Source organism: Amaranthus tricolor, chromosome 3 (genome assembly GCF_026212465.1).
Source record: "Amaranthus tricolor cultivar Red isolate AtriRed21 chromosome 3, ASM2621246v1, whole genome shotgun sequence".
Lineage (NCBI taxonomy): Eukaryota > Viridiplantae > Streptophyta > Magnoliopsida > Caryophyllales > Amaranthaceae > Amaranthus > Amaranthus tricolor.
The window spans coordinates 433,016-454,032 of NC_080049.1; the positions used below are offsets into that span (position 1 = coordinate 433,016).

Sequence of the window (21,017 nt, forward strand, 5' to 3'; positions counted from 1 at the left end):
TCGCGTCAGGTAGGGGTCGAACCTACGACCTTCTGCTTAGGAAACAGACGCTCTATCCACTGAGCTACAGACGCAGGTATTGCTTAAATTGGATGCACTACGTAATATAAGCACTTACTTCGAAATAATTTTTTCATTCCATTCACTTTAAGAAGAATTTATTCATTTAGTTTGCTATAAAACATTTTCATACTACAAAATACTCAAAATTTTAAATATGTAGATCAAATGAAGAATGATTATATGCCTAGATATTAATAAGAAAATTATAACATCAATTTTTTTCAAAAAAATATAGCACTAGTAAGATGAATATAAATAAAAGTCGTATTAAACCATCCTTAGATAATGCCCAGTAATGTAATCACCCTCAAGCATTATGGGTCATGAGCACTATTTTGCCGGGTACAACAACATCCTTGATAAATTTAGCAATTAAAAACTTAGATAAATTTTTCATCATTTACATGGATCCCAAATTAGATATAAGATTGATCGAGACTTTCTTAAGTATTGGATGAAACTCGAGAGAACTAAAGTAAAAAATACTTTGTGATTCATTATGAACAGAAGTGTGACTTGAGTTTGATCATTTTGGCCATGGTATTACATGACTTTTATTCGTAGGAGAATTTCGGACACCCCGAAAGGTTGGTTTAACAACATTGTGCCAAACCTTGGGCTTGTTAACTTGATAAAGAGTCACTCTTAAGACTTGGCGAAGCATCCATCCTTGGTGAGGAAGGGATCAAGTAGTATGGGATCACTCCTTGATGCTCAAGGAAAGAATATACCTGGGACAACTGCTAGGAAGTTGTTTGCAGCAAGGGGATTAAAGGGATACTTAAAAGAAAAAAGAGTTAAAAGTTATTGGCCCGAACCTGCTCGAACGAGCAGTATCCTTGCTCAGCAGTGAGTCAAACCAAGAGCTTGACCCCTCATATCCATGTCTTACCATTATCTAATTTTCTACTCTCTGTTACTTAGTTTCTTACATTATGTATCTCCTTATGATGTTCTTCCTTCATATTCGTTTCAGCAGTCAAAATTCCATATAAATTAAACACATAAATGATATACACTAGTGTAGGATGAAAGATGTTATCAATATTATAGTGAACCTCATTAAATCATAGTGTTTTTATTTGCATTTATTTCATACATAATCATCTTATTGCTCGTAAAATAGTCATGTTTATTAGTGCACATTCAAGCCATGATTTTGCTCCCCTTAGACACCTTGGCTGATTGGTTTTGCCCCCCCTTAGGCCTCCCTGGCATCACGGCATTGGATTCCAAGCAAATACCCACAATTTAAGGGAGGAATTATTGCAGCAAGGTGTAAAGAAAGGCATCAAACCTACATATATAAAGTATGAACATGGTTTCCCAAAAGGCCAAATAAACAACAAAACCAAGAGGACTGCCTTGAAAAAGAAGCTCAAGCATATATCATATTATCTATTTATTAAAGTTGAAACTTGAAACCAACATTAACGGCTCTTTTAGCTCTAGTAAATTTTTCAAACCAAGCACACCCTAAATGTGGGCCACCCTACCTTTAAGATAATTATAAAAGTTAATCCCTTTAAATAAAAATCACTAAAACCATATGTGTAAAGATAAGGTGTTCAGTAAAAACTATTTGTTGGTTATTAGCAGTTTATTAAAGAAAAATTGATCAAAAAGTCAACAGTCAATCTACTATTTTTTTTTCTCTCAAAAATCAGCTTTTCAGATAAGATAACCGACCATAGAGTCAAAAGTTAAAATTCAAACCATAAACCAACAAAAAAGTCATTTAGAAACACAGGGTTAAATAATGGGAGCAATTTGCATGACTTTGTTAACCAAAAAATGGGATCAAACCAAAACTTGAATGATCTGCAATGGGTACTGGAAGTATTAGAATCAGGAAGCTTAAATCTTCAAAACATTTCCTTCTTTCTTTCTGAACAAACATCAAGTTGTCAGCAAGAAACAGAATCCTCAATCAACATAAAGCTTTCCCAAGAAAATAATGCTCTCTTCTCTTATCTCCTTATACAACTTTCAACAATGAATAAAAACAGCAATACTTTCTTAAGAAACTTGGAGTTTCATAGAGTCAAATGGGAAGTTGAGTATCTCAAAAGCCTCAAGACATTGCTGGAAAACAACACAGGTATTAAGCACATCGCGTTTCGAAGAAATGACTTCAGTTTTGAGTGCATAAAAGAGTTGGCTGAGATTCTCAAAAGGGATGAAAATGTCAAGGAAATCGTGTTTTGTGAATCGAATATTGGTACGAGAGGTGCAGGGATGATTGCTGATGTTTTGAAGGTGAATGAAAGCTTACAAGAGTTGCAAATTTGGGAAGATTCAATTGGGTTAAGAGGAGCAGAAGAATTATCTAAGATGATTGAAGCTAATGTATCTCTGAAATTGTTGACGGTTTTTGATTCGAGCTCGTTTGTTGCATCCCCTTTGATTTCTGCAGTTTTAGCTAGGAATAGAGATATGGAAGTTCATATTTGGAGTTCTGATAAATGCTCCAAAATGGTGGAGTTTGTGCCAGAAAATGGTACATTAAGAATATACAGGCTTCACATTTCAGGTACAGTATAATACCAGATAGCTGTAGCATATAATGGACTATTCGAAATTGCAAATATGTTTGCTACTAAGGGTCAATCAGAAACAACTTCTTTGTTATCTCTAACAAGGTAAGATTGCGTACATCTGACCTTAAACTCCGTTCAGGTGGGACCCATATCACCCATTTAATGGCTTTGGTTGTTGTTGTTGTTGTTGTTATCTTCCTATATATTTAATGGCATTGTTGTTGTATAGGCTACTTACATAGCATAACAGAATATCAGTATCCCTTCCCCTTCTACATGGGTAAAATTGTTAGTTATTCTTGGATACAGATAGAGGTGAATTGTATATTTGGGTGTTCTGACGGGTTTCAATTATGATGTATTGGGGTAGTCAATTTCGGTTCTAATGTAATTGGATTTTGATATGCGGGTCAAATTGTTTACTCGATTATCGGGATTGGGTATTGACTAGACCTGTGCATGATATCAGGTGCTTGCAGGGTTGCCTGTGCACTTGGGATGAACACGACAGTTACAGTTCTCGATATGACAGGAGTAAGACTGAAATCAAAATGGGCAAGGGAGTTTAGATGGGTTTTAGAACAGAATAAGACTCTAAAAGAGGTTAAATTGTCAAGATGCTGCTTAAAAGATAAAGGAATAGTCTATGTATCAGCAGGGCTGTTTAAGAACAGAAGTTTAGAGACATTACATTTAGATAAAAACTGTTTTGGTGGGGTAGGAGTAGAGCATTTGCTTTGTCCGTTGAGCAGATTCTCATCTCTACAATGCCAAGCAAACACAACACTGAAATCTCTCACCTTTGGAGGAGAAAGGATGAAGATAGCGAGAACAGGGTTAGAAGCGATCCTACAGATGATCACGACTAATCAGAGTGTGAGTCGGTTTGGGATATTTGACGATCAGGGACTAAGACCAGATGATATAGTCAGTTTTTTTCGGAATTTGGAGAAAAACGCGACGCTGAGGTACTTATCATTGAAGGGTTGTAAGGGGGTTAAGGGAGAATCAGTTTTACAGGCGATTATGCACACTTTACAGGTGAATCCATGGATCGAAGAGATTGATCTAGAAAATACGCCATTGGATAAGGCCGGGATGACCGATGGGATATATGAGAAACTAGGACAGAATGCAAAGTCTGAAGAACCAGATATGAACTGGTTTAAGGATATGCCAATGACTACACCCAAGAGCTGTAGAGTCTTCCTAATTGGGCAAGAATATGCAGGTAAATCCATGAACCATATTTACCTTCTTCTTATGAGGGCAACATAATTCACTTTCTGAATTCGTGATTCGATTAAACTGGCACAAAATAGCCCAAAATGACCATAATACGCCTTTTCCAATTGAATCATGTGACACTGCTTTGGATTCGTCCCTGCATAATTAGAGTAGAAGATACAGATGACCTAATTGCAGTTTTTAAAATGCAGGTAAAAGCACACTTTGCAATTCAATATCCTACAATTTTTCATCAACAAAGGTACCCTACGTAGACCAAGTTCGGACTTTGGTAAACCCAGTTGAGCAAGCAATCAAATCAGACGGGATGAAAATAAGAAGTTTCAAAGATGAAGACACGAAGATTTCGATATGGAATCTGGCAGGTCAACAAGAACTTTATTCTCTGCATGACTTCATGTTCCCAGGTCATGGAAGTGCATCATTTTTCTTAGTCACAACAAGTTTGTTTAAAAAACCCAGTAACCGAGAGGCCAAAGACCCGAATGAGATTGAAGAAGAATTACAGTACTGGCTTAGATTCATAGTTTCTAATTCAAGAAGAGCAGTCCAACAATGCATGCTACCAAACGTGACCTTAGTTCTAACACATATCGACAAGATCATTCAACCTTCTCAAAATTTTCAGGCGATAGTGAGCTCAATTCAACGACTGCGAGACAAATTCCACGGGTTTCTTGAGTTTTATCCATCTGTATTTACTGTTGATGCGAGATCATCATCATCGGTTAGTAAACTTACTCAGCATATAAGGAACACAAGTAGGATGATCTTACAAAGGGTTCCTCGAGTTTATCAGCTATGTATTGACTTGGCCGATTTACTTATGGAGTGGAGGAGAGAACATAACAAGCCCATCATGAGTTGGAAAGAGTTTGGGGAGCTTTGTCAAGCAAAGGTTCCGCCTTTGAGAGTTCGTTCTAGATTTGAGAACAAAGAGAAGAATGAGATGAGAAGGAAAGCAGTTGCTACCTGTGTTCATCAGATAGGAGAGATCATTTACTTCATTGATGATCCGGGTTTTTTTATTCTAGATTGCGAATGGTTTTGCCAAGAAGTGCTAGGACAATTAGTACGACTAAACGCTCGAAAGCAAGGTTCAATGAGAAATGGTTTCATCAACAGGAAAGACTTGGAAAAGGTTTTGAAAGGAAGTTTCCAGTGTCAGATTCCTGGGATGAGTTCTAAGGTTTTCGAGAATTTGGAGGCTAGAGATCTAATGAGGATGATGCTAAAGCTAGAACTCTGTTATGAACAAGACTTAAATGATCCAAACTCCGCCATTTTAGTTCCTTCATTTCTCGAAGAAGGGAGACAAAAACCCCAAAAGTGGCAGCTCAGTTCAACTGATTGTGTGTATGCAGGACGACACCTTGAATGCGATGATTCAAGCTGCACATTTTTTACTCCCGGCTTCTTTCCTCAATTACAGGCAAGGCTAAAACCTCATTGCTACCATATGTAAATTGCACGATTATGTAGTTGGTATCTTGTTGCACATATAATGTAAACCGAGCATAATTTTCGCTAATTTGAGTAAAATGGCATGACAAAACTATTTTGGAGTGCAGGTGCATCTTCATAACCGATTCATGGCACTGAAAGATCAGCATGGAGCAACTTACAGCTTGGGAAAGTCTCTCATTTCTATTAATATCAATGGCATTGACGTTAGAGTAGAGCTTGGAGGACATTTGACTCATTACATCGACATCCTGGCTTGTTCGACCAAGAATCTAACGGAAACACTCCGACTTATCCACCAGCTAATAATCCCTGCAATTCATGGCCTCTGCCAAGGTGTTGTATTGATCGAGAACATAATTAGACCCAAATGTGTGAAAAGTTTGATGCCTCCAAGATATAGAAAAACACAATTTCTTGCATTATATAAACTTAAAGAAGCACTTCTCACTGTCCCAGCTGATGGAATGTACGATTACCAACATACCTGGAGTGCAGTATCTGATGCAGGAAAGCCCATCATACGAGCAGGCTTTGATTTTGCTAGGGATCTTTTATCAGACGATGATTTTCGAGAGGTACTTCACAGACGATATCATGATCTTTACAACCTCGCAAACGAACTTGAAGTTCCACCTGAAAATGAGTCACAAAGTTTATCAGCAAATTCAGAAACTGAACCGAGAGTTGATCCATCTTTCAGTGGAATAGCCAAGGGTGTAGAGCAAGTCTTACAGAGGTTAAAGATCATCGAACAAGAGATCAGAGATCTAAAGCAAGAGATCCAAGGGTTGAGATACTATGAACATAGGCTTTTGCTTGAATTACACCGCAAAGTAGATCATTTAGTCAATTATAATGTTCAAATTGAAGAAAGGAAAGTGCCCAACATGTTCTTCTTCGTCAGAACAGAAAACTACTCGAGGAGACTCGTGACCACCATCATTTCAGGAATGACTGCAATGAGACTCCATATGTTATGCGAGTTTAGGACAGAGATGCACGTTGTAGAAGATCAAATAGGATGTGAAATAATGCAGGTCGATAATATGGCAGTCAAATGCTTAACACCCTACATGAATAAGTTCATGAAGCTATTAACATTTGCACTGAAAATAGGAGCACATTTGGCTACAGGAATGGGAGCAATGATACCTGATTTGAGCCGAGAAGTTGCCCATCTGCTCGATTCTTCTCTTGTGACTGGTGCAGCTGGCGCAGCTGGTGCTGCGGCTTTTGGGGCAATGGCAATGGGAAGTAGCAGTAGGACGAGAGAGAGATCACGGGATATTCAACAGGATCAGAGAGCAGCACAGCAGTGGGTTCTTGATTTCTTGAGGGATCGAGATTGTTCAACAGGAAGAGATATCGCAGAGAAGTTTGGACTGTGGAGAGTGAAATATAGAGATACAGGCCAAATTGCATGGATCTGTAGGAGGCACATGAGTTTACGGAACAATGAAATAGTCGAAGTACCCCTCTGAAATGCTGTATTAGTAGAGTTAGTACAGAGCAAATTCCTTTGTCCAATCAAACATGATATTTTCCTTCTGTAGAAGCCACTAATCTTCATAAACTGCTAAAATCTTTTCTAAGCTGAGTGCTTTCTGATGATAATCACTCTTGCATAAAACAATACGTCACTGAGGCTTAGTACACAATACGTCACGGGTTTGAAGGTGAATTTACTTGGCTCTTGGTAATGATACTAAGGTCCATTTCATGTGGAGAATCTAGGCTCGGCCTTGCCTAGGCCATAGCCTAGGTCATTTGATTAGAAATCTATTAATTTTGAATTGTATAACATAAATAACACACAAAAGTAGCAGCTAAGTAGGTTCAGTACACGTGCAGAGATGAGTGTTCGGCCCACCTTATACTAGTATCCATTCATGAGCAATGTCATCAACATGAATCATCCATTTTTCGCCTTGGCGGGCTGGGAGGTTAAAATTTAATAAACTAAAAGGCTAATAGAGAGGTGGTCCTAGTGTATCTAATGTAAAGAGGTTAGTTTGTAGTTACTATCAAACACAATTATGCAGCCATTAGTAGTGGCATTGCAAAAAGAGTTCCACAAACCCAATTCTAACAATCACTTATGGGTTAATTATGCTTACACAATTAGCTAAGTGGACTATCTCTTCAATCATAGTTCCGGCCAGTAAACAATTTGATGGAGTCCTCGTCTCATCAAATAATCAATTAAATGTCACATAACTTCTACATTAACCTTACAAATTACTAGTCACTTTCAAATACAAATGCAATCATACCCAAAGGAATTACATTGGAACATATAGCAAAAAAGGATGAAGTTTTGACATATCTTAGAGTGGAAAATGAACATTGTTCTACTTTCCCTTATTTTGGTTTTGGGAACTACACAAAAATACCATCAAAGAAATTCTATCCCCAAGTGTGGACTAAAATATCCACACTTAAGGGAAATCCCTAGGATAATCGTTGATGTTTGGTGACTCGAACTGAGTCTGTAACATGAGAAGACGAAACAAAGATTGGCGACTTTCAGTAGGCCAAAGTCGAGTCAGCGTTTTGTAGCGATAGGAAAAAGCCGAGTCGCTCACACGTACTAAAGTTAGGGATTTTTTCCAAAAGAGAATGCCGAATCGACTTTCCTTGCTGATCTTGAAGTGCAGTTTCCAAAACCTAACGCCGAGTCTTTCTTGGTCAGAGAAAACGCCAAGTCGGCGTTTTGTGAGCGTCTTCCGTATCCGTTTTTTTGAGTCATTTTATGTGTAATCTTAACCTAATTTCTTGTAAAGAGAGGATTACCATAAAAATCCCTCTCTTATTGGAATAAGGGTTTATGAGGGCAAGTAGAGAAAAACAAAAGTAAGCCGCCAATAAGAGAGTTTTCTTAGATTCATCTTGTATTTCAGTATCTCCATTTAGTGGTGAAATAAAGTTCTCAGTGCGTGGTGAACGTAGCTATTATATTGATAGTGAACCACGTTAAATTTCATGTGTGATTTCTTTATTGTTTTAATTTATTGTTTGGATAATTGCTTCTGTTGTCCGTACAACAATAAATAGGGATCAAAGCTATCCACGCTATGAATCTTGTCTATTTCTCTAGCAATCTTATTTGAGTTACCCTTATTTTCCGAATTAACTTTATTACCTTCATTTAATTGGATTTCTTGAGGGTCGCCTTTAAAACTCCAAACTATATTTAGGCTTGATAAGGCTATAAGTATTTCATATATGTAAATCTGTAATAGCCTTTGTTACCACTAATAAAAGTACAGTTGTATACATCTAACTCCATACCCCACCTAGATGAAAGTCACTTAATAGAATTAGAGTAACGGACAAACTTTTCATGATGCATAGGCAACATATAGGATAGTTTCCTACTTCCTACTCATCCTTGAGCTTTGTGACTGGTTTTCTAGGAAACGCATAATCATTACAGTAGGCACTTTGCCCCATGATGCAATACTCTTTATTATCAGTCCAATATGTAAGGCTGCTTTAAAGCTACTATTGTGATCATCAAAGAGCAGATAAAAGTGGAAATAAGGGTCACTTTTGTATTCAAGTGGAATACACTTTAGAGGAAAAAAGGGCACAATTTACTTCTCCTGTTTCTCTCAAGTACTTATTTTTTTTCCTTTCTTTAACCTCCATCATGAACCAACTTGAACATACATATACTATCAGAAATACCCGTTATTATTAATCTTTTCCACAGTTCCTAGGACCACCTTACAGGAAATTTTGGGGCTCCATCAATATAATAGCATAGAAGAGCCTACATACTCTATAATTTGATTATCATAATAATTGGAAATTCACAAACTACAAAAAGAAAGAATGAAGGGAATTATAACTCATTAATCTAGACTTCCATATTAGTGTTCTTCAAATCAATTCAATAATATGTTTTCTTGTTTCCCATTGAGGCAGACAATCCAAGGAAGCGAATTTCAAAGTTGTGATTCAAACTAAGAATCAACCGGGTGCTCCTAGCATCAGTCAAGATATAAAACGAAGAACGAGAGGAAGTAGACACAGAACAAACTTGTTCATTTATAATAACATGAAATGTAGCAGAACATAGTTTGCACCTATTACAGCCATTGCTCAATACTATCCAGTATCCCCCCACCACCATCCAAGGCATTCTTAATATACAAAAGTAAAACACTAAAAGCACAAATTAACATCACAACATACATCAGTAATGACTAAATATTGTCTTTTAATTCTAAAATCTAAAGTCACTTGTTTCATCTTTTTACCATGATCATAAGAAGTTTATTAGAAGAAAGCCCTACTGCCATAGAAGACTCGAGAACCAGTACTCTTTGGTGTTTCTGACTTCTGATCAGAATTTGAATTCCCTGATTTAGTAGGTTCAGACTCAAGATTCATGGGAAGCTTCATTTTGGCCAAAGAGTCGGTAAACTGCTGCATGCTCTTCATGTACATATCCACTATGTCTTGCTGCACCATCTTCTCCTCTGGCTCAACAATCACATTCAGAAGTGGGTTTAGAATTGTATCTTTTGAGGCTTTATGATCAACATCAGCAGAATTGCTCTTAACGGAGGAAACAAGCTCGTGGGTTGGAGACTCAGAAGTGACAGGGGCCTCAGAAGACTGAGAGCTAGTAGGGAGACAAACAGATGGAAGAGATTCATTGGTGGAAATGCTGCTAGGAGGGGATTCTGCGTTGGGGATAGTCGGTTTGGACTTCTCTTCACTGTTAGCTGACAAACACTCCACGATACGAACACCAAGCTCGTGGCTCTCAGAGTCAGATGAAACCAAACTCTCGGTAGTTTGAGATTCTAAATTGATCCCAAAGTACTCGGATATCATCATTTCGTTTTCATTCACTATATTTGGGTCAGGAAACTCGATCTTGTCAAAATCACTAGGAGTAGACTCCAATGCTTCTGATGCCCGAACAGCATTTTCAGCATCCATAGGTAGTTTAGGAATTTCCAGGACTTCTGGGGATGCTCCAGAGTATGAAAGAGACAATTGCACATATCCAGATGGAGAATGGAAAAGATCAGTCGACGAGAGAGTGAATTCTTTCTCTAATTTCCCGTTCTTGATAAAAATTTCTGATAATGGGACAAGAGCGAACCCGAGTAGCTGATCTTCAAGGTAATTTCTGACACGGCTAAGCATCCAAATCTCACATTTTAAAGAGGACTCCATGGTTCTAACATTCAGCCGAATGCTTTGGTTAAAGACGGGATTTCTCCCACCACCATTGATGGTTTGAGTGGATACCGCAGTTTCAGGATCACTGGTCAAGCAAAGCTTGGCATAAACATCTTGTTTATGGTAAATACAGATGTTCTGAATGTCCCTTGCCTGATGTACAAACACATCTAGGGTGCCAATGAAGTCTTCCCGGTTATAAACGTTCGACTTCACCCCATTGATTTTGTCTGTTCCATTAGACAAGTGATTGATGGATCCCTTGACCAAGACTTCAGCTTTTTGTTTCTCTGGCTCATGGCCACTAACAGTTAGGTTCTTGAATGGTGAAACAACAGATTGTGGAGAGTCCATTCTAAAACAGAATTACAAACCTGTAAAGCCATAAGAAAATGAATTAAGAAGCAAGTTCAACAAGGCTTTGTTCTTTTGACCTTAAAATAATACCAAACTTAGTGCGGATAAGTATATCCAAGTACAATTTTTTTCAATGGGGTAACATGTTCAATAAGGGTTTCAAAGGGGAAAATATACTCCGTTCGAAACAAGCAAATAAATCCGCGTAAGGGAATTAAAATATGCAAACAAGGAACCTTAATTAAGACAACGTTCGAATCAAGCAAATAAATTCGGGTAAGGGAATTTAATATGATTAAGACAATATAGTAAAACTAAAGAAGGTGATCTCTAATGAATCATTTGCCATAACAAGCCTAACAAAAGAAACACTACTAAATCTAGAGAACCACAAATGAAAATAACTCTACATATAAAATCCCAAAAAGGAATAATTACAAGGGCAACTTCTCATGCAATTAAGTATCCAAGCAAGGTAACCAATCCAATATTTTTTTCCACTAATAGTGAAGATGATTACAACTAGTAAACCTCTAAGTGCAAATTTAACAAACCCCAAAACTATAAAAAAAAATTAAAAAAAAAAAAGCAAAAAATAACAAGGGAAACAAGTTAAGGTGAACTTTGCATCTTTTGAGGATCCCAAGAACAACATGCTTGATTTATTATTTAACAGAAATGAAGACAAAACCCAGAAACAATATTCCACTGATCTAAAAGTAGATGCCTTTAGTTTTAATATTTGTGCACATGCTCACCAAACCCAGATTCTTAAACTTCAACTTTTGTTACCCTGCTACTCAATATCTAGTAAAACATCCCCACCTTAATTCCTCTCTTGGCTGTGTAACAAATAGAGAATAAGGAATCTCAATCTGCATAATACTAATCAAACATTCATCCAATTACAGTAAACCTATACAAGATTTCATTAAAAAAAAAAACCCAAAATTTAAGGAACGCAGAACCGAAATTATGTTTTTTTGTTTTGTTTTTCACTACAATTATTTCAATTTGCTAGGATAGAGAAAATCCCAAAACCCTTACAAACTGAAATAGGATACATACCTCTACAAGGTCAGCTCCAAAATACAGCAACTAAAAAAAGAGAAACCCCAAGAGATCTTTAAAAGGAGAAAAATAAAAACTAATCAAACAAGAAAACCAGGAAAAACCCCACAATTTAATACATCAATAAAGCAAAACAAACCCCACTTAAAACTAAAAGACCTAACACAAAAATCAAAGTAAATTGAAACAGTCATACAAAAAGATAAAAAGTGGAAAAACAAGATCACAAAGCAAAATTCAGAGACTAACAACTAAGAAATTAAGCTTGAAAAAGTAAAAACATTCAAGAGAAAGCATTAAATGCAAAGAAGAATTCAAACTCACAAAAAGATGTAAATTTTCTACTTTCTTTACCCAATTTAGGCCAAAAAATGGAGAAAGATTATGTCTTTTCCTAGCCTTTTCAGTGTAAAAGTCAAATTTGTTTTACTGGCAACAATTAAGAATGAATTCAGGAGGCAAGCACTGAGCTCAAGGCCTTAAATTTCAAAGATTAGTCGAATACCCAGTACTTCAATCGAGGAATTCTTACAAAAATTTGGGAAAAAAACTGAAAATTGAAGCTTGAAATTTGTGCATCAAAGATCAAAGGAAAGAGCAGGAAAAGGGGAAAAATAAAATCTAAAATTTTGTAGATTACTTGATAAAAAAGAGAGAGTGGGAGGTGTGTAGGTCAGGGTATTTTGTAGATGTTTGTCTGAATGTTGTACTGGAATAGAGTATGTATTTGTAGCTTAGACTGAGTCATCTTTGTGTATCGACATTTCAACATTGAGATTTTCTTTTTATTGATTGTCAAAAAGGTCCAACCTTCTTTATAAAAGTTTTGAATAAAAAACAATCAATCAAAACAATCTTGCATTTATGCACTTGCTTTAAGTTTATTTAGAACTTTAATCGAAAATATTGGTTGATTACTTGATTTTTTTTTTGTGTAATTGGATTATACATAATTAAGCATTTATTTTTCAAAATAAAGTTTCAGATTATATGATAATGTTTGATAGTTTTAATAAGAGCGTTGCAAAATAAAATTAGAGTGATTTTAGTTGAGTTCAACTTAGTCCTCTCTACTGTTTATGAGTTGAACTTTGATAATTGCATTTGGAGGATCAAATTGTGACATTAAATTGCTTATTATTGGGGTATGATCGGTAAATGACATATAATATTATACGTTTTTGTTTTAACTATTCAATAAATAATTATTAAAATTTTTATATTGGTGTGTTGTCCTGTCTAATTAATGTCATTTTCTAACATAAATTGGACCATCTAAGCGGAAGTAAAACTTATACGGATGGAGATCCGAAGCCATCACTTACTTTTGCAATGGAGCCCAATCTCCAAGGTTCCGTTGATGAATAACTGATCTGAGGCAACTACTTGAATGTTCTTATATTTAGCATTATCTTGATCTAATATTGAAAAGTTCAAAGCTTTGCAACTAAAACATCAATGATGTTAAGAGAAAGTTTGATGCTTTAAGGTTTATCACCAAATGGAGACCAAAATTCTCAAGATTCAAGAGTTAAGAATAGCACAAGAATGAGAAAAAGAGGTGCAATCATAATGAAGAAGTTTATACGAAAGTCCCTAAGTTTGTGAACAAACGATTTCAAAGAAGTTCATCACTTGTGAAGGTCCTTTGTTAGTGCTATAGAGCCTCAATATCCAAGCTTCCAATAATGAACTCTGTTATTTTTAATCCAATCTAAAGTAGTTTTTATGTTTTATTCTTTGACTCACACACATTGTTTTTTTTTTCTTTCCATAATAAAGTTCATTATAATTTTTTAGGTTAAGTTCCTCATGATCCATTTCGGTTGTATGTTTTTTTAAGGTCTTTAGGTTTAAAGTCTTGAGGCCGTATTTTTAACTTAAGCTCAAATTTCAAAACCATCAAAGATGAATCAAAGAAAGGCGCATTCTAAACAAGGGAAGTTCAAACCATGCTAAAGAAGGTCCATAAAGTTTCCAAAGCTTGAGGATTTTGGCCGTCTAAGAGAAAATTAAGAATTCTTAAAAGATAGATCAACTTAAACGTTCAATTACAAAAACATATTATCAAGCATGAAAAAAGCTAAGGGAGCCAGCCTAAATGGAAGGAAGAGAAATAGGAAGCGCTGGACGTCCATTAAGATTGTCCAACTCACACTCAACATGTAACGTTAAACAAGCTTGTTTTAAAGAGAATTGAGAAAGTTTGAATCCTTCAAAATAAGAGAAACATTTTAAATTACAAAGTGATGTCATTTTCTAGTTTTTATTTTCTGATTAAGTTTGAAAATATTGTTTAGGCGCAAACTTAAACATTTAACGAAAGAGTTGTGTTGACCCTGAATACAATTCTGGAACCTATACCTTACATGTTGGTGAATTGCTTTCTCCTCAAAAATATGTTAGGGCAGGGTCCCTCAATTAGTCTCTTATACATTAGGTTTATGCTTTATACTAACCTATTGCAGGTAAGTAAATCAATTCATTTTTAAATTTTTCTTAACAATCATATCTGATTCACACTATTTTTGATACACGTATATTATGGAAAAGATAATACTTACTTCAAATGAGATAAGATCTAATTCTCAACTTCTCTTTTTAAATTAAGCTCCTTATTTGGTAAATAGAGTTCATCATTATGCGTTATTGATGCGAAATTAAGACAATGTGTGTAATAATATGCCTGCTCAATGCTCGATGAGCCAAGTTTGAATTTAATTGACCAGTTGACTAAATTGATATAATTGACAAAATTCCCAAATGAGACGGTCTCGCAGAGAAATTATCTCTATTGGGCTGGTTCAATGTATATTTTATAATTTTAAAGTGATCACTTACAATATTGAAATAAACATCTATAAGCTTAAAATAGAGTCTTAAAGTCATCACTTATAACCTTGAAGTGATTAATTTACAATCTTAAAGTGATTAATTAGAGAAATATACCGATTATATAGGCTTGTCTCATCCAAGATTTGCTGAATATAATTAGCTAATTTATATCCTTAGTGTTTCAAGGAACACAAAGCTTGGTTTGTGCTAGGATTTATTAGAGTAATTAATAGTGATGTTGGTTCATGGGTTTGTCTTTGCTATCAAACTCTTTTTCAATATCATCTTCAATACTCAGCAAGATGTACTTGAGGGATCACTTTGGGAACCATCGTAAGATGATCAAGTTAGTAAAAACTCAACATAAAGCACTTGATGCACTCAAGCCATGTTCACACTAGCAGATTATGAGTCATTGGTGTCTTTTTTGTGACGTAAGGCATATAATGCGTTTTTCAATACTAGAGTAAATGCAAGAAAGAGTTAATCCTATTCTTCAAATGATTGAAAGTAAATATAAATAATTAGTTGTGTGATGAAAATATAAGGTACCCGAAAAATGAGAAATGTCAATATATATACATATACATAGTCAACGATAGAGTCTTGAAAACACTAACTGCTAAGGTTTTGTCTTTGTTGATCTTGGTGTAGACTAAACATTAACAGTAGTTGTATATGTCCAGATCAGGCTTTCAAATTCTATGAGAAAACCATCCTGGAATAGTGGATTAACTCGTATTTTAGGAAAGGTAACTAGGTTCAAGATTCTGGGAACAAATAGTATTGCTAAGTTGGGGAGGAAAGGAAAATGAGAGAAACGGACGGTGTAATTAATGAAAAGTTGTGTTGTGAGTACATCTATTGTACATAGGTTACACAAGTGGGTTTACCAATGGGTAACTTTTCAGTAGTGGGACGCGTGTCAAACTATAAGATAAGTAGTTATGTAGAAAACATTAACTGCACCGCTGGAAAACCAATTAGCAAATAACACGTCAGCATCTACAGCACTCAAGCAAGGTGGAACTTTGGGAATTGATTAAGATAGTTGCTGACTAGTACTTTTGGACATTCTATACAACCCAATGATGAGCTATAAATACTCTAAGATTCATTATAAATGAGGTAACTGATTTCTTACGAAAAAGAGACAACTAGAACTCAATCTTAAGAGTAATATATACTTAAGTATTGAATAAGAACTGTTTGATTGAATCTCATTGATATTCTAAAGAACATTTGAGTATATTTAATAACTTTTATTGGATAAAACAAAGACTTATTTAATAAATACAACAAAGCCTCACGCTAAAAAAGCCCTAAGCAATAATCCACCTTACTGTCACAGTGCACTTGGAAAGACTTGTTAGACAAATCCATATAGTACAAACACTAACTTGGGCGTTAGAGTAGGTCTCCGAAAAACCAATTCAAGCCCTGCTAACCCTTGTTTATTTGCAGGACTAACAGATATCTTGAGGAGTGGCCTCATTGCAACACTAGGCAAGATAGCAAGAACAAAATTCCAATCCAGTAAAACCCTTGCTTAAGGATAATCTTGGGACTAATCAGGACTTAGCTCTTAAATAATTATGTCCATTACTCACACAGGAACAGTAGTCTTACACCCTTTTTCCTTTAGCTCAATTAGTAGATTAAGATGGTGCCGACATCGCCCTCCTCCATTGGTGGTGATATTGGTCTATTAATGCAAATGATGTCTATTTGCTCAAGGAAACTTATTTTTGTCATAAAAGGAACCTTTATACCCTTTCACCAAAATTGGCATTATAATGTACCGCATTGCTTCATTACAACCATGCATTAAATACTACGTACTTTACAAGCTCTTAGAAGTTATTATAACAATGGATTGGGGACACAATTATAGGTTCCCAAATCCAATCGCATCATCATCATCATTATCTATCCATTATCCCGTCTATAAACAATGTTTGATTGAGGGAAAGTGATAAATACTTCATACTCGTCCTCCCTTCTAAAAGAAGACTAGAGAAATATGGTTAATTTTATCCCCCAAATAGGAAATAGTCCTGCACAAAGAGAAGTTGAAGTGACATGATTGCCTCAAGAGTAAAGCTACCTGCAGAAAAACAACAACATATATAAAAAGACAAAGAGCGGGTAAGCAACAATCAGACATTAGGGCAAGAAAGGTAACTAATGAAACTATTAAAAGTCTGAAATATGCAGCTCACTCACGTCATTCTTGATTTGCTCCACCTACGTTTTCTTAGGTCTTCCTCGACTTCTCTTACACTCCACTATTATGCTTTCTATCCTTTTCACGGTAGAGTCGACTGTCTTTCTTTTCACATGTCCAAACCATCTTAGCTTATTTTCACACATCTTAACAGATAATGGTACAACGCTTAACTTCTCTCTAAACTCGTTGTTCTTTATTCTATCCATCATTGTGTTGTCACACATCCACCTCAGCATTCATATCTATGCTATTTCCATCTTTTGATCATGAATCATCTTAACGGCCCAACACTCTGCCCCATAAAATAATGCTGGTGTAATAACAACTTTGTAAAATTTACCTTTCAGTCTAATCGAAAACTTTCTATCACATAACACTCCGGTAGCCGCTTTTCACTTAAGCCAACTCGCGTGTATACAATGTGCAACATCTCCATCAATCTCCTCATCACTCTAGATAACAAACCCTAGATACTTAAACTTATTCGTACTTGCAACTACTACATTTTCTCTAATAGTCAACTCAAGGCCATCATCTTCCTCATTGCCACTAAAATTGCATCTCAAATATTCTGTCTTTATATAACTTATACGCAATTTAGTTGCCTTTTAAAATCGCACTCCAATCGCATACACTTAGTAAATTGTGTAAGATATCATATTATGGATAATAATTGAATATCTTGTGAACTTAAATTGACTACAAGGAGTTCAAAGAGCATACTCGTGCAACTAGTTTCAAAGTTGTGATGCCATATTCTTCAACCACAACCATTTAAAGATCACATGAGATGAATGCATTTAATAATGAAGCATATGCCACTTCAAAGTTCAAACTATAATACATAATTTTTTTAAAAAATTAAAAAAAAAAAAAACTAAACAAAAATCGAACTCACCTATTCATCCTTAAATAAGTATAGATACTAAAATGCATACACTCACTGAGCTTGAGGGTGAGTCCTCTACATAATAAATAAAAATTTAAATTATTTTATTTTTGAGACTTTTTTTTCCTTTAGTCTAGACTCTAAAGTATTTTATTGACAAATATACATTGTCGTTGGGGATAAAGACAGTATGTAATGAATAATTTAAATTGAAAAGGACAATTAACGATGGGAAACTAGATAAGATGCTATTTAGCAATATATTTAATAATAATTATCTCTTAATAAGTTTGGTGGATTTTCAATTTACCAAAAAGACAGACACATGTAGAATAAAGATATACTACCATATATCCTGTACAATATACAAATAGGTTTATTAAGTTATATAAAAAAAATTTATTGAATATAATTGTTTATTTTTCAAAATTAATCATTATATTGATTATAATTATATTTTACTAACTAAAACGATTATTAGTAAAATGATGCTATTTCACTGATTAAAATAATTTTTACTAATAAAAATAATTTTTAGGAATGGTAATTTTTCTTTCCTAAATGAACCGATTGATCTGAATATATATTAAATTTATGGTTTACTAAACAGAGGCTAAATTTTGTGCAAACATTATATCAAACTTCTTTCTATGAAATGAATATATGGTATACTCATACACAAACACTTTATTTATGGCATGCTTAAAATATATACTTCTATAATTTTTTTTATCAATTCATCATTGTAAGATTATTCTAGATAAAAGTTTAGTTATTATTTTGTAAATATTAAAGTTAGCTGAATAATTATGTTGAATAATTTTTTGACGTCACATGATTTAAGAGTTCTTAACTATAAGGTTATTTATAGTTAACAACTATTTTATTTTAATTATTTTTGTATCATAAATAAGGTATAATTAATAGTTTACTCATTTAATTTACTAAAATCAAAGTTACCCAAAAAAAATTTTCTTAAAAAAGTGTATTTAAGAAAATTAAAGGTTCTAGATTTGACTTTTTTTCTTACTATTATTGTTCATTAAGAAATAAAGTTTAATTAAAACTTAATGTTTTCATATTTAATTACTTAAAATTTAGGAGGGAAAACATGATATATAAAAGTGACAAGTGTTATATTCTTTTATTATTTTAGTAGAATGTATGATATAATGGATGAATGAAGAGAATAATTAGATGAGTGGATAGATAAAAATAGATAATGAACAATAATAAATTTAATGGAACAAACTAAAATACTTCCCCAATATCACAAACTAGACATGACAATTTTTTACCAAATCAAACTTAATACGGTCGAGATCCAACCAATCCAACCCGTTTTTTAAAATTTGATTTAAACTTTGAGTTCTACGTTAATATTTTTTTTATTATAATCAACTATTCTTTTGTCACAATTTATTGTTTGAGTCAATATTTCATAAATATGAAGTGAAAAGCTTTTTATTGTCCATAACCAATCTTATAAAAAAGTAATTTTGAAATTAATATAAGTATATGTTATTAGAATAAATATTTGTGCTAAGAAGAGAATTGATATTGGAATTTTAGTAGGGAACATATTTAATTTAAAGTTATATTGGAATTAAATCAACAATTTTTATTCCATAAAAGATACTCCCTCCGTTCTTTTAAGTCCTTCCATTTTGGGTTTTTCACACATATTAAGAATGATAGAATCTTTGGTTGTAGTGGGTATTATTTTAATTAAACAGTAGTGTGTAGTAATGATTGTATTGAAAGTATGAGAAAGAAAATAATTATAAATAAAAGTAAAACAAAAAAAACTGATTTTATTAAATTAATTAAAAATAAAAGAGAATCTTACAATGGAGGTAAATTAAGCAACTTTTCAAATTGAGAAAGTTTGAAGCTCTACAATCCAAAAAAGGAGGGAACTTAATCTCTCCATACAAAACCAAGAAAATCAAAAATTACATACAAAAATCAGCATTGGCCAAATTAAACTAACATGGATCAGCAACTACATATACTCTAATCAAAAATTACATCAAACAATCTGAAAAAATGACCTCACAAATTCCAGTTTAGCCTATAAAGACTGTTGTTCACTAATTATCTTCATCAAAATAACCCAGCAAAACTAAATTTCAGTTTGTTCACCTCCAAACAGTACCTCAAAACATATTTAAGAAGCTTCAAAGATTAGTAGCTCCAAAAATCAGAAACAGATCAGTAAAACAGCCCACAAAGCCATCACTTATCTTCATCAAATTAACCAAGCAAAACAGATTGTGAAAAAGATCATCGCATCATTAGCCTTCAAGGGCTTTAGGAAGTGAAGATGAGCAACAGGGGGCTTGGTACTTTGGATCGAATTCATACGTTCCAGAGTCTAGTTCTGAATCAGAAGAAGAGCCACAGAATATTGAAGAAATAGAACCACAGCAACAAAATCAGCATAAGCCAAGACTCATGAATGAGTTAAGGCAACTTATTTTCCAAGAGATGTTGTCACTAAAAGTTAGTGACTAACTTCCTCATGGTACATTCAAACGCATAGCTCAAAAATACGGCTACACACATAGAACCATCGGAGATTTATGGAAACGAGCAATACAAACCAAGGAAGCAAACAAACCATACATTGTGGAATCCAAGTACAAAATATGTGGAAGAAAGAGAGTGGTCATACCACCAAACTTACTTGAGTCTAGACCCATTGGCGAACACACTTGCATTAGAGATGTTGCAACATGTTTAGATTTGGCACCGTCAACGGTTTGGAGGTTGATAAAAAAGGCGAGATAAAGGCTCATTCAAATCCACTACACCCGGCTTTAACCGATGCCAACAAAATAAGGAGGCTGGAGTGGATTTTGAGCCTTATCCAAGAAGACACCATTCATAGACACCCGATTTACAAAGTAATGTACGATTATATTCACATTGACGAGAAGTGGTTTTATTTAACCAAGAAAACGCTAAGGGTTTATTTAGCACACAAAGAAAAGGTTTCATATAGGGCAGCAAAGTCATCAAAGTTCATACCTAAGGCCATGTTCTTAGGGGCCGTTGCTGGTCCTAGATGGAATTGTTTGGGCCAATGTACGTTTGATTGGAAAATTGAAAT

At 34.5% G+C, this 21,017-nt stretch overlaps 2 protein-coding genes and 1 non-coding gene across 5 annotated transcripts; 1 reads left to right on the forward strand and 2 right to left on the reverse strand.

The window, feature by feature from the left end:
• Position 1: 1 nt before the first annotated feature.
• Positions 2–74, reverse strand: TRNAR-CCU (transfer RNA arginine (anticodon CCU)). The gene has a single exon. It is a non-coding gene; the product is annotated as a tRNA-Arg (tRNA).
• Positions 75–1,505: 1,431 nt separating this feature from the next.
• LOC130807945 (protein TORNADO 1) lies at positions 1,506–6,916 on the forward strand. Its single transcript, XM_057673355.1, has 4 exons — positions 1,506–2,596; positions 3,073–3,834; positions 4,043–5,283; positions 5,423–6,916. Exons 1-4 carry the CDS (start codon positions 1,858–1,860, stop codon positions 6,797–6,799), a joined length of 4,119 nt encoding a protein of 1,372 aa, XP_057529338.1. The 5' UTR covers positions 1,506–1,857; the 3' UTR covers positions 6,800–6,916.
• Positions 6,917–9,347: 2,431 nt separating this feature from the next.
• On the reverse strand, positions 9,348–12,758 carry LOC130807970 (uncharacterized). 3 transcript variants are annotated; one of them, XM_057673387.1, is made up of 2 exons: positions 12,303–12,758; positions 9,348–10,894 (listed from the first exon to the last, which is right to left on the reverse strand). In XM_057673387.1, the coding sequence occupies exon 2, from the start codon at positions 10,872–10,874 to the stop codon at positions 9,603–9,605; it is 1,272 nt and encodes a 423-aa protein (XP_057529370.1). In that variant the 5' UTR covers positions 10,875–10,894; positions 12,303–12,758; the 3' UTR covers positions 9,348–9,602. The 3 variants fall into 3 exon arrangements, with proteins under 3 accessions (XP_057529370.1, XP_057529371.1, XP_057529372.1); XM_057673388.1 differs by having other exon boundaries at positions 12,273–12,758; XM_057673389.1 differs by lacking the exon at positions 12,303–12,758 and adding an exon at positions 11,946–12,261.
• Between the last annotated feature and the right edge of the window lie 8,259 nt (positions 12,759–21,017).

What these genes read in the sequence shown, in the direction of transcription:
- LOC130807945 (XM_057673355.1), top strand. Translation starts at nt 1,858, where the DNA reads ATGGGATCAAACCAAAACTTGAATGATCTGCAATGGGTACTGGAAGTA. An exon ending in ATACAGGCTTCACATTTCAG is followed by an intron (nt 2,597 to 3,072) that starts GTACAGTATAAT and finishes GCATGATATCAG; the next exon opens with GTGCTTGCAGGGTTGCCTGT. An exon ending in AATTGGGCAAGAATATGCAG is followed by an intron (nt 3,835 to 4,042) that starts GTAAATCCATGA and finishes TTTAAAATGCAG; the next exon opens with GTAAAAGCACACTTTGCAAT.
- LOC130807970 (XM_057673387.1), bottom strand. Translation starts at nt 10,874, where the DNA reads ATGGACTCTCCACAATCTGTTGTTTCACCATTCAAGAACCTAACTGTT.